General features: G+C 45.6%; 1 protein-coding gene across 4 annotated transcripts in view; it reads right to left on the bottom strand.

The window, feature by feature from the left end:
• Positions 1 to 13,700, bottom strand: part of MTOR (mechanistic target of rapamycin kinase) — a 2,476,747-nt gene that overhangs the window by 1,119,997 nt on the left and 1,343,050 nt on the right. For all 4 annotated transcript variants that reach the window (XM_069609933.1, XM_069609934.1, XM_069609936.1 and 1 more), the window contains one exon: positions 7,007 to 7,138. In XM_069609933.1, the coding sequence (XP_069466034.1) occupies positions 7,007 to 7,138 (132 nt within the window). The remainder of the gene's footprint in view (positions 1 to 7,006; positions 7,139 to 13,700) is intronic.

Raw genomic sequence — 13,700 nt, 5'->3', positions numbered from 1 at the left:
TCGGAGCGGTAGAAGATGAAGACATTTTTTTCAAAGAAGATAACACGAGGCGCACCTTGTTCTCGAAGCAAACACATTTGCGGAAAAAACGGAACTGAGGCTAAGGGCACCATGCATCCTATTTATAACATCCGGTGACATCACCCTCGACAGAGGCCTTCGAGGGACATCGACCCGACGCCATCGATGCAGGACGCCCTCTGCCGAAAATAATTCCGAAGCAGCACAGCTGTGGACATTACATGTCAAAGAAGTGGAATACGTTGGAGGACACAATCCATTCGAACATCCAATTACTGGACATCCAGCTGTTTACTATAGCATAGATGTGGTCCAGTCTGACTGAATCAGATAGCCCCACATAACTCCATCAGGCATCGAGTACCGTCTGCGTAGTTTGCGAAAAGTACACCCTGGGTTGATAAGAGATCATAAACAGGCTTATGTATAGATCGAATAGTGTGTTAGTCATACATGCCCCCTTCAGAACACCACAATGTACTGATTCAATCTCAGAGGCCGCATCACCCCACAAACCCGAGATTTTCTATTACTCAAAAAGGAGGCAATCCATTTACTAGCCATTCCAGAACACCCCCTAACCCCCCGCAATGGTGTCCAGAGTGTACTATAGGCGCTTGTGGTCAAGTAGGTCGAAGTCAGCTGACGGAGCTAAAAGGATCAGCAACCCAGACCGGCTTTGATCCAAAACTTCAAGCATGTGTGTCTGGAGATCGATTAAGGCAGTTTCCCTTCTGTGATTGGCTCGGAAGCCTGACTGCTGAGGATGGAAGATTCCTGAGCCTTTGAAATGTTGTTGCAGCTGGGAAGTTGCTACCTTGTCAACAACTTTTAATAGAAAGGGGATATTAGTGATAGGGCGCAGGATATCCTCATCCAGCCCTGCTGCTCGGAAAAACTTTGACAAGGGGTGTAGTGGACCTCGACTCAGCCACTGATAGTCGATCCTCGATGGTCGGCTCCAGACGTGACATCAGCGTCATATATATATATATATACTAAGAGTAAGGAAGCCACTGGTAAGGTGGTGTGGTTCTGGAACAGACTCACCATCTGCGCATTCCTGATTACTCTCTCCTTGGGTGCCTTCCCTACCTGAGTGTCTAGGACTGTCCTGGTGAATTGGAGCCTCTGGACCGGTATTGTTTGGGACTTCTGCAAATTCAGTGAGACGCCCAGCCTGTGGAGTAGTGAACAGGTTTCCACTAGGTGGGACAAAACACGCTCCGCCGACCTCCCTCGAATCAGCCAGTCGTCCAAGTACGGGAATACGTGGACACCGGATCTCCTGAGGTCAGCCGCAACTACTGCCATGAGCTTGGGGAAGACCCTTGGAGCGGAGGTCAACCCAAAGGGAAGCACCATGAACTGATCGTGCTTGTCCCCTATGAGGAACCTCAGGAAATTCATGTGCTTAGGATGTATTGGCACATGGAAGTAAGCATCCTGAAAATCTATTGACGCCAGCCAGTCCTGCAACTCGAGAGCATGGAGATTCTCTCTCAACGTCACCATCTTGAATTTGTCTTTCTTCAGGAACTTGTTCAAAGCCCTGAGGTCCAAGATGGGGCAGAGACCTCCTCCCTTCTTGGGTAACAGGAAATACCGGGAATACCAGGCCGACCCTCTTTACTCAGGCGGTACCTCTTCCACAGCACCCTTTAAACTCCCGCTCTGGTTGATATGAGGTGGCGGGGGTCTACACAGAGGTTTCCTTAAGAAGGGCAGACAATAACACCACTGCATGGGCTCCAAGGCCCAGGTGTCGGAGGTAATCTCCGTCATTGGGGCCAATGCTCCCACAGCCATCCTCCAACCTGCTGGCCTCTGGAAGTCCTCCTGCCCCTTCCGGAGCGTGAGAAACGCTTCTGCGCCTGACTGGCTTGCGGGAGCTGCGCCTTTCTGCCGTAAGGAACGTAACGTCTGTAGTTCTTTCCCATAGAGGCAATGCTGCAGGCAGGCTTGGCTGGCTGCACATCTAGGCCCAGCGATTTTGCAGTAAGCTTGGACTAGCTGGGAGTCTTCGGCCTTTGGACCAAAGAGGAATTCCCCATCAAAGGGCATGTCCAGCAACCTATTCTGGACATTAGGGGAAAACCCTGAGGAGCGAAGGTAGACCTGTCTCCTAAGCACCACGGCCGACAACATGGACCGGCCAATGCAGTTGTCACGTCCAGGCCGGACTGCCTGGCTACCTCTTTCCCATCATCCACTAGTTGCAACAAGCCATCCCGCATCTCCCCTTCAGAAATGAACTAGGCTGCATTTTCAACCGCCTTCCAAAGGCCAAAGGAATAGTTCGGAAACCCACATGAAACATTACTGGCCTTCAGGGCCATGATGCTGGAGGTGAAAATCTTAGCATTCTCTTGCCCTCCCTGTCAGGAGGCAGATTCGAGGTGGATGAAGCTGCCCTAGTGGAAACCATGGCTGCCTGAACAACTAATCCCTCCGGTGAAGTATGAGAGGACAAAAGGGACAGATCCCCTATTGCAGACCTGTACTTGCCAGTCAAAGTAGAACTGGCCAGGGGGAATAGAGCAGGACCATTGCTACAAGTAGTCGACTGGGTCGGCTATAGCCGGATTCAGTGGCATGTGTTTCTGCATAGCAGGACCTTCGTCCAAGATATTGGCTAACCCATAGCGCTAGACTGGAACTGCGGAAGCAGTCAGCCCCAGAGTGCCAAACACTCTGTCTACTCGTGATATGAATTTGGCGTGGGCATGAGTGTATGGCTGAGTTTGCTGCAACTGCACATCCGGGGATGTATGAAGCCCACTGGCATCATGCAGCCCCTGTGTCAAGACTAGAATATCTGCCTGGTCATCAGCCTGGTCATCAGCGCCGAAGATTTGCGACATGGAGCTGAAGAAATTGGTCCGGGAGAAGGGTACAAAGGTTCAATCACTGTTAGTCGGCGTCAATGGCTTATCCTTTGACGCCAAAGGAGTGGCTGTCGGCGTCGGCCGAACTTTGGGCACCAACAGTGCGTTGAGAAGGTTCGAGCCCTGTGACTCACGGGAAGGTCACAGTTTCGAAGGCTGAACCACCTTCTTCGGCTCTCCTGATGCTGACAGTGCTTGGCAGCCCCGCCGATGACTTACCCCGTTCTAACGAGGAGCCAGAGTTGTGTCGATGATGGTGACGCCTCTTCTTTTTATCAGAGGATGACGAAGAAGAGTGGCTCCACGATTTAGATCACTTCTTTGTCTTGCGCCGATTTCTACTCTCCTTCGTCTTGCAGTGATGTCTACTCTCCTTCTCAGGGATAGGCCCCTCTGTTTTGGGCTACAAGAACCGAACGATCAACCGCAGAGGAGATTTTGCCGGTGGTCGGCTCACCACGACCTCGACTACCCGCTCTCGGATAGACTTTGGGTTAATTTTCGCACACAATGCACATCCCTCAGTGTCGTGACTCGTGCTGAGGCACCACACACACACGGTTAGTCACCAACATCTTGGAGCCGCAGTCAGCACTTGAACGCCGAAATCCAAGACGCGGACATCTCGCTGAAAAGAAAAACACAAGGTTTTGATGAAAAAAAAAAAAATAGAGTCGAGTAAATCGTTATGTTCCTCAAGAGTAGTGTACAGAGTGCATGGAAAAAAGGAACTGAGGTACGGGGCGTAGTGACGCAGTATATATGTGATGCCGAAGACACGGCCGGAGTCGACGACCGAGCACTGAGCAAGACAGATCGATGGCTAAGTCGAGGTCCACCACGTCCCCTGTTAAAGTTTTTCCGAGCAGCAGAGCTGGATGAGGATATCTATCTGATGAGGAATTTGCAGGAGAAAGGCAATCCATTGAAAAGGTGTTATGTTGTAGCAATGTGAGATAGTGTCATGGTTGTGTGTTTGACCATAAAAAACAAGACAAGGGTTCTCGTCTCCCACCAGTATAAACACATATCTGCCAGTATACCATGAGGGTCTGGGGCATCAGAGGGTCTTCCTCATGGAAAAGGGTCTTGAGTATAAGGATGACTTCCTCATGGGAAAGGGGGAGATACTGCGTCTCGTCCAGTGAAGTCATGACATCTCCCTGGTAGCTATCTCCTCCCATGTGATCCTTCCTCATGAAACATCCCCCAGGGTAAGGGTCAGCTAGCGGCTGCCTTCCCCTGGCCACATGGGAGGAGGTCACCGCGAGGGAATCCATGACTCCACTGGATTCATCACACGGCCAACCCTCTGGTGGCGTTAGCCCGGAGAGATGCAGAGAAGGATCCATCGAGACAAGGCATGCTTGTTAAAAACCCTGCCAGCACGGGCACCCGCATAACGAAAGAAAAGTTGGTCATCAGTCCAGTTCTCTCATCTCTGAGAGATGTAGAACTTGAAGGCGTGCACCGTATCGAGCCGATGGAAACGCTCCTCTGCCTTGGAAGAATGCGGCAGAAGAAAGAAGACAGGTAGATGGATGTTTACGGAGAGATCGTTATCTGAGACCACCTTCGGCAGGAAGGAGGATCTAACTCCCAATGTCGCCTTTTCCTTCGAGAAAACTAAGTAAGGGGGATTAACAGACAGAGCCTGGATCTCACTCACCCATCTAGCGGAAGTGATGGCAACCAGGAAAATCACCTTAACCATGCGCAGTTTTTAAGAACAAGAATGAAGGGGCTCAAATCGAGCACCCATCAAAATAGTCAACACTACATTAAAATCCCACGGCGGAACAACAAACTAGCATGGAAGAAACATATTGGAAAGACCCCATAGCAATTGAATGACCATTGGTAGCATGAAAAAGGGGCCCTCGTAAACACCGGAATGGGAGCAAGATAACCCTTCATGGCACCAATCTGTAGGCCGGTCTGGGTCAAAGATGGGAGAAATTACAACACAGAGGAAGTGGCACAAGTAAAAGGGTTCAGATCCCTCTCCCGGCACCAAACCGAAAACATAAGCAACCTGCAAGCATAAATGGGGTTTGGTGGCGGGTCTTCTAGCAGAGAGGAGCACATCAAGAACATCCTCTGACAAATCCTATTCCCTAAACCTCAGACTTTCAGCAGCCAGGCATGAAGGCTCAGACTGCACAGGTTCGGGTGCAAGACCCTCACCTTCAAGTGGGAGAGGAGGTCCATCCTCTGCAGTAGACGACAGGGATGGCAGATGTCCATACCCACCAACTCCAGGTACCACGTCCTCCAGGCCCAGTCTGGAGCGATCAAGATCATCGTGGACCCGAAAAGACACTGGGCCTCATTATAAGTTGGCCGGTCCGGAAACAAAGTGCCGTTGATAATGTGTACCGGCACCTTTCCGGAGCAGTCAACTATAAGTTTACCGGTAGGGTGGAGGGTTTACCTCCAGCTAGGAGCTGCAGGTATATCTGCCACCCTACCAGCAGCAAACTACCAGTATTTTCAGCGTTTCTGCCACTTGGAATCTGCCAGTAATTCCGGCAGACCAAGTGGCGGAAACAGTCGTACAGTTTTCCCAGGATACCGTCAAACTTAAAATGAGGTCCAGTCTCCTGAGAACAAGGACAACGTCAAGGATCAGTGGGAACACAGAGTAGGTTGAGGTCCCACTCAACCATCAAAGCATCCCTGAAAGCTCACTCATGAGGAAATTCCCTGTGGTAGAAAGTGCAAGTGGATCTCTTTGCTTACACTGAAGTGAAGGGATACACTTGAGGACTACTCCAGAACTTCCTGGCCAAGCACCCACTCCTGAGAAGATGAAGACGGTCTGCTCAGAGCATCTGCCAGAACTTTTTCCTTGCTGCCAGGTGGGCCGCAATCAGAGACATGCTGTTCCTTAGAACCGCAATCTCATGAATTCTATGCATAGAGGCAAGGAGACTACGCCACCCAATTTGTTGAGGTAATGTTTGGCTACAGTATTGTCTGTCAGGAGCAATGACGTTGTGCCCTTCATGATCTCCCTCAACTCGAGCAGATCTATCTGCTACCGGCCCTCGAATGTGTAGCAAAGTCTTGTCACTGTAAGGTCTTGGAGGTGAGCACCCTAGCCCTTCTGGTACGCATCAGTGACTAGGGTCTAGGATGACAAAATATCAACCCCTTCATGTGGCAGTCCTTCACAGACCACCATTATAGGTCTCGGGACACTCTACGAAACCAAAAGAAAGTCTGATGTTTGTCCCATGAACTGTAACCAGTGTGAGCACAGAAGCCATTGTAGCAAATGCTCCGTTCTGGACTGTGTTTATGGTGGATTATACAGATGAGGATCTTAGGAAGGAAGGAATGCATTAAATGGTATAGTTACGTATAGCATCATTAACATCGGCTGCATACAGAAGAGCCAAGGCCGGGAATAAAGGAAGGGCTACAGACAAAGGAGTTCACAATGGGAGAGTGAGTCATTTTGGCAGAGGATCCAGGTGGGGAGTGGTGAGGGCTGTAGGTATTAAGGATTGATTTGGGGAAGCAGAGGAGCCCAGGCATGGAGTACAGCCCGCTGCAGACATGGGAGTTTCTGCCTGGCTTGCGTTGGGGCAAATGAGAAGTCCAATGTAGGAGTGAAGAAAGTTGGGGGAGTTCAGCAAGAGAAGCCCACGTCAGAAGTAATAGGGGGCTATATAAAGAGTTAGTGATTTGTGGGACCCAGGCCAGTAGTAATAGGAGCTACATACAGTGGAGTCTAGCCAGGCAGAATGGAGGTTGTAGACAGGAGCCTTTCATCAAGGAGTAAAGAAGGAAACAAGGCAAGAGGTCTTGAGGTCTGTAGATAGAAGTGCCAAGGTGAAAATTGTTAAGGGTGCCAAGAGAGGAGCCAAGGACAGACAGTGGCTATACATGTTCAGAAATAGTAAATGGCAACATTAGAAAAGGCAGAGTACAGGGGATTAACCAGGCCATGCTTCTATGCCATCTGAGGGATCCTTCGAGGGATCCATGCAGGTCGAAAGTGCAAGGGTGAAAGCGGCTTGTGAACAAAGCACTCTGATGGGGACATCACAGAGTGAACAAATACCTTTCAGAGAGAGCAAGTGCCTTACCTTTCGTGTACTTTTCCACATGTGCTTCATGTAGGAGTAAGTGACTTGTGGGTGCACTGTCGGCAGAGGGTGGTCCAGTTGCCGTGAAGGGTCTACACCTAGGAGCAGGACGAGGGTCTTATGAGCCAATGCCTGGATGAAAAGAGAAAGTTATGAATTTAGGGACAACCAAATCAAACAGAGGCCTTGTAATAAGATAGGATCAGACATTTCTTGACAGGAGACAAAAGCATATCACTTGGGCCAGTTGGGTCAACAAGCAACCTAACTGATAGAAACCAGATATTAATAGTATTCATTCCTGGTACCAGCAGCGTCATCTCGTACTCCAACATCATCTAGCATAAGCTGAGTTTTGTCAGTAGTTCATGCTTGGTGGAACCAGAATAAGCAAACGTCAACAACGGTACTTGGTATAAAGCTAAATGCCATCAATAGTCCATCTGTTGTATAAATTGGTGATTAAACAGTACATTAGAAAACTAGCAGGGATAACAAACACCCCCAAATCGAAACAGGATCGCCAGGTTATTGTATGAAGTCCATTTCTGGTGCCAGCACAGAAGGGTCAATGGGTACACCTTGCCAGACACTGGGCACATAAGTGGTCCATGAGGAGCACTAAAGAGGTCAACAAGCTGCTTCAGAAGCAATTTGCATCCAGTCGTTATGGTCCGGAGTGAAAAATGTACCCTACCTGTGGAGAATGGTCACATCCTGATAGAAGCAACACTATAGAAGGGTTAACATGTTTGTTTTAAAATAACCAGGTGTTATTGGTGGGAAGAAAGGTCCTCCACGCGCAATGGATTAGCTAGAGGTGAGCTGAGGACGTGAGTGAAAATTAATCTGTCTTTGGCCAAGCTGTCCGGTATTGTAAGGAGGCAACAAGTTTAAGTTTAAAAGTATTAATTTTAGCTTTTAATAGTGAGAAACCCATACTCTGGAGGCTACACAATGATTTACAACCACTTGTTTCAAGCAGATACAAAGATGAGCTGCAACAAGAGAATGGGTTGGAGTACATATGGAGCACTGTTAAGGTCAGATTGGGTATGATAAGCCTGCTACATAATGCGTAGGAATGATAATCTGTACCTATTCTGCCAGTGTGCATAATGAACTGTGATTTTCTTGCTGTAGAGTATCATGTAAGTCTAGGAAACATGAAACAATAATGATTACCTGGAGGTAGTTTGTTTGCATAAACATGGAACAGTGACAATGAGGCCAAAGTGCGACAGCAAAGCCATGTATATAAGGAGAAGCAATGATTACCTGGCAACAGTGTGTCATTGGCCTGTGTGCATATGGCTCAGTGGTGACTATGGCAAGCTAGTGGGTGGGGGTTTTACATATAGGACAGTGGTGATTATGTGGCCCTTTAACATGCCATTAGTTAGAGTTGCAAATACAGCAATGGTGATTATGTGCCTACACTTTAGCTGGCATTCTCCTGTGCATGCTCTCAAGTGTGGTTTCAGACTTTAATTCCAGGCAGCCTTCACAAATCAGTCATATTTGTTTTCAGCAACTCGCCCTCTTGGGCATGCTGTAGATATTTCTATATGTACCTTCACAGAGGATATCATCTTCCAGTGCCCCAACTGCACCTACCTGCGTTTGGAGGATGAGTGTAGCTGTTGCCTGCTCTACGAGGTGGGCCATGGATCGCATGGCACCAGGACGGCCTGTAACTGGGACAGGGACACCACTGTGAGGCCGGTCTGCAGAGCCTTTACTGAACAGAAAATTAGCCAGTCACCCTGACAGCCCTGCCAAAGTGATTGTTGTGTCATGTTGCGCGAGTGCAACATGCTGTTCATGGGTAAATGCACCAGATAGTAACTATGACTACAATAAAATGCGTCGAGGCAGGTACCATCACTACTAATAAACCGATAACCCATGGAGCATCAAACCTGTCCCATTGCTGCTTAGAAGGATTTGATCAATATATAAATGGGCAAGTCACCCCTGGATCCGATCTTCAAAACTAAGTAAAACATGATGGATGGGAAAGCTCACTTTTCTAGGCACCTCTGGAAATTCCTTTACAGAAACACAGCATTTAGATGATTTGTCACTCGAATGTGCCATTTCTGATGGGGACATACCATGTCTCGATGCCCTTCACAAAGTGAGCAATCAAGCCTGGGTTCCTATGCACAGTCGAGTGACAAATGGCATGTTTCAGCCATATTGGCCATCATCAGTGACATTTAGCTTGCTCCATAGGCTCATCAAGCTCGGGACATAAATCTGTGTTTGTCACTCACAAACAGGGAGACCAGCAAAAGTGATCAAAACGCTCCATAAGCACTTCTGAAGTGCAGAAAGTTTAAGATTCCAAGTGAAAGTCACTTCAACATGGACAACTCAGAACATTGAAAAGGAACACTATTACTAGTAGGTTTGCATTCCAGTAGCTTGGGTGGAGGAGACAATTCAACTGCACAGCATACTGTTAAGGCAACATTAAGAACAATCTCCACTTTAAGCCATGACCATAATAACAGCATTAAAAAACATTGAAAAGATACACGGAAGACAACTAAACTATTTAGCATGTGGAGAAGAAGAAATAGATTATGTTCTTTTCTCAAGAGAAAGTGGCAACTCTATGTACTATTTTTGGGGAAAGTGATGAGAAAAAAACACATGAGATTTAAAAAAGCGAAAACAAGGATTTTTACATACACTAAATCTGTTTTATTGGACAATTTTACAATACCGATTTTATAAAGATTTTTATATTGAAAATGCTAAGCAGGTTTTTACATAATTTTGAGGCTCCTTATGAGTTACACATAAAAATAATATAGTCTTATAAAGCACAAATGTGATCTATAATATCAGTTAAAGGATGGAATGCCTGAGTGAATGCCTCGAGAAAAACTTTAAAATCAGTTCAGTCCACAGCCACAGGTTATTACTTGGGCAAGCTACATTTTCACACAATGAAAACATAACGAATTCCACAACGCAATACGATCTAAGCACAAACGTGACCAGGATAGAAAACAACACACTGACATGACTGCAACAAATTCCACTAGTAGCGGGGAAGGACCCCCTTCCCACTTCCATCTGGGAGCAGTGTGGAGCAGAGGAAGAGTGATAAGGAAGAGCTGTATTTGGAGGTGGCGTGTTAGGTAGAATTTCCTTTTTGTATGTAATTCTCCCCACTTTTGAGTCCCCCAGCACTTTTTGCTGGGCTCTTGGATTTTTACCAGTTCTCCTGAGTGGAACCCTTTTTTCACATTCACTCATTCTTTTACTCTACATTTGGGAAAGCATTTCAACCCTTTTGGTTGTATCTTTTTGGACTCATGCTTTCTTCCAACTTTGAAGGCATCTGCAATTTATTATTGCATCACACCAAACTTTCTGTGCAGTGTTGCTGGGAGCGCCTTGAGCTTCCCTTGTTCTTTTCATTTTGATAACAGCCATTACCAAGGAAAGGGGGGATAATTTTTATCCTACCTGATTTATTTTGTGGAATCAACACACCTCACCTTAAATGAAGTGCTGAGGGGACACAATGCATCCTTTTTAAGCTCTCTTGTAACTTTCTACTTACAGTGACAAGTTAATCTGAGTGCCTGGTGGCAGTGGATGAGTTCTACTGACATTTTGTAAACTTTACATGCTATTGCAACTGCAGTAAGGGACACATGAGTCACGAAGGACCTAAAATGTGGGCTGTACTTTCTTTTTGCCAACTCTTTATGACTTAACCTTTCTTAAGCCTTCTTCTACCTACTTTGATGGGTGGGGGGATTACTAGGTTTTTTTTCTTTGGCAGGCTTCCGTGTGAAAGCCTGCCAGGGCTCTCTGCGTGCATGAAAGGACAAGAAGTGGAGGAGGTGACCAAAACTCACCTTTGTCCTGCAGTGTGTCTGCCTGGATACAGTTCAAACTGGGAGGTTGGCTGACCATTTGGACAAGCCAGCCCCCAGATTTGCATGAAGGCTTGAATGGCGATTGGCAAATCCATCCAGTTTTCCTGCATAAAAGGTGAGGTTCCTGGAGCAGAAGGCAGATTTGACCAACATAAAGACTAATCCGAAGAAGAAGGAAAACAATGTATGCAGCCACTTCCAGCGACCACCAGTGCCTGCTGAGAAACTGCTGTTGCTCCAATCCCTTCTGCTTGACACAGGCACTGGTCACCCAGTGTCCCAAATGACTTTGAGATTCTTATCCCAAAATAGGACTGAACTTTATACAGTGTAGGCTACCAAGAAATGACTTACAAGTATCCTTGTAGCATGGCATTGAATGAAGGTTGAATAATTGATTTTCTAACTTGATTGCTACTCTGACTACTTACCTGTATATATCATCTAGGGCAGGGGTCTCCAACCTTTACGTTAACAAGAGCTACTTGTAGTTAATGGCCATTAAGCAGGAGCTACTGGTGAGACCTTCTGGAGTGGTGATGTCCACGAGTATGAGAATTTGTGCTAAGTGTTTTTTGGGCAGTTTATTTGCTCTTTATATAAAAAGAAATAACATACGCATTTACTATGATATTTATAACATCTTTATCAGTAGCTGTCTCCTAATAAATTGTCAAGCATACCAGAATGTAGGAAACCAATCGAGACAGTCAATGTGAAGGCTGACACTAAATCCACCACTGCCCAGTAATCTGGTGTGTAGCTTGAAACGGCAATAACACTAACACGCAGATGCTGTCAGATGGGATAAAAGTTTGATTTCAGGAAGATCACGTCTGAAAAAGGCAGATTTGCAGAGTTAGGCATTCACATTGGCTGATTGTGCAGATATCCTCCCTGTCATAGTGTGTGCACCTAACTGCACTACTGACATGACTGACAAATTCGGGACAGTTTTTAAAATCTTACAACAGACCCAGCAACAGGAGTCACTGCACCTTTCACAAATGCAAGTCTGTAAAAATACTCATCAAATAATTGTGCCTCTGTAACAGAATTTGCATTGCAGTGTTTACTTTGCTACCTTTTTTTTCGGATCTCAGAGAGCTTCCTTTGGGAACATTATTTTCATAATTTGAATTTATTATTGCAAAATGCCTCTCAATGTTACTCTTTTTTCCCCACTGTAACTTGCACACCGTAAATGAAGGATGCAGATTTTATTTTTATGCTGGATGAAATAAAATCGGATTCCCACTCTGGATGGAAATGGAAAAGGCAAATCTTGTGCAAAAACAACCTGATGAGTATTTCAAGCAATGCATTATACGCTTTTAAAAAACATTCAGCATATACAACGTTCTGCTTTGTCAAAAAATAAAAGCCACTGCTAGTTTAGCATGTCCCCAATTCATGCAAATTGCTCAAATGCCAGCCCACATAATACAGCCAAGGAAACGAAGACAAAGCCTACTTTGTTGACTACCCTTTAAAGTTGTCAAAATAATTGGCAAGGTTGAAAAAATGAACATATGAAAAAAAACAATGAAAATTACATGGCTAAAAAACTGTTTTATAGCAATGATTTAAAACGTGCACAAATCATAGAACAACCCAACCAGATAATATATGAATCGTTATATTCACATTTTAAGCAAACAGAGTATGGTTGTAGTGAGGGGCATCTTATTAATAGTGGGTGGCGACCTGCCAACCGTCAGGCCTTTATGAAGTAGGTAGTATCACAGAGAACAGCTCACAGGATCGCTGCCTCTCCCTGATGGAATCACATAGATCATTCTGGCACATGAACAATGGGCCATGTCTGGCTTCCATGTACAGCTCTCTCAGATATATTGTGGGCTTCAGCATCACACAAATTGTTTAAAATGGCGATTATGACATATTGTTTGCAATGGTATCAACATCAGTTTTCCAGTGGCAGTGCCGGCATATACCACACACTGTTGGTGACAAGGCATCTATTGGAATTTTCCATGTTTTAGAGAATTATTTGTAAACAGTGTGGTGTTTTGTACAATTGTTAGCAAGAACAGCTGTCTTTAATTGCACCATTTCAAGTCCGCAATGAAAGATTGAAAATCCCCTACCCCACAGATCGCTATAGATCTCCAGGTTTGTGTACATAGCCAAAGGGGATCAACCCTATACACTGTTCTCCCATGCTATGGCTCTGCTCTATAGTCTCTCTCTGTATTAAACACCCTGTTTAAAGTATATCAATCCTAGTCATATCAAAATATAAACATACAAACTATAGCTCACTTTTCTCACCTAATTACTCTCAAATCATTTTTTATAATTCCTGGCATTGACAGCACATTTTACATTTCGGTTTAGTTTCATAAATATAAGTGGACAAGCACCAGAATGCAGGGCAGCAAGTAGTTTTCCACATTTACATAAATGTAAAATGGTGGTTAGTGCTTGAATACAGGAACAAGTATAGTTGTGAGATCTTCCATATCATTGCAAATTCCATCTTAACCTTAAATACAATTGGGGTACTACTGCCTTAAAACAGAGAACTCAGTAACTTCAAATAAAAAAAAAAATAATTCACAGTTTTACCATAAACAGCAACATGTACCGCTAGATGTACCTTTTGTCTTGCAAGCTGGGACTGGGGTTGTATTTTTTTCTACACACAAGCGCGCGGGCACACATGCTGAGCATTACAGCTTTAAAATTAATTTTCCCCATTCTGATTGAAAGCCTACAATTACCAGCATGCAAAGCAATGCTAACTGAAATTAACCTAATGAAAC

The sequence above is a fragment of the Ambystoma mexicanum genome, chromosome 8 (genome assembly GCF_040938575.1).
Source record: "Ambystoma mexicanum isolate Mex_15411 chromosome 8, UKY_AmexF1_1, whole genome shotgun sequence".
Classification (NCBI taxonomy): Eukaryota; Metazoa; Chordata; class Amphibia; order Caudata; family Ambystomatidae; genus Ambystoma; species Ambystoma mexicanum.
The sequence above is the reverse complement of the archived record's forward strand: the minus strand, read 5'-3'. Positions and strand labels throughout refer to the sequence as shown.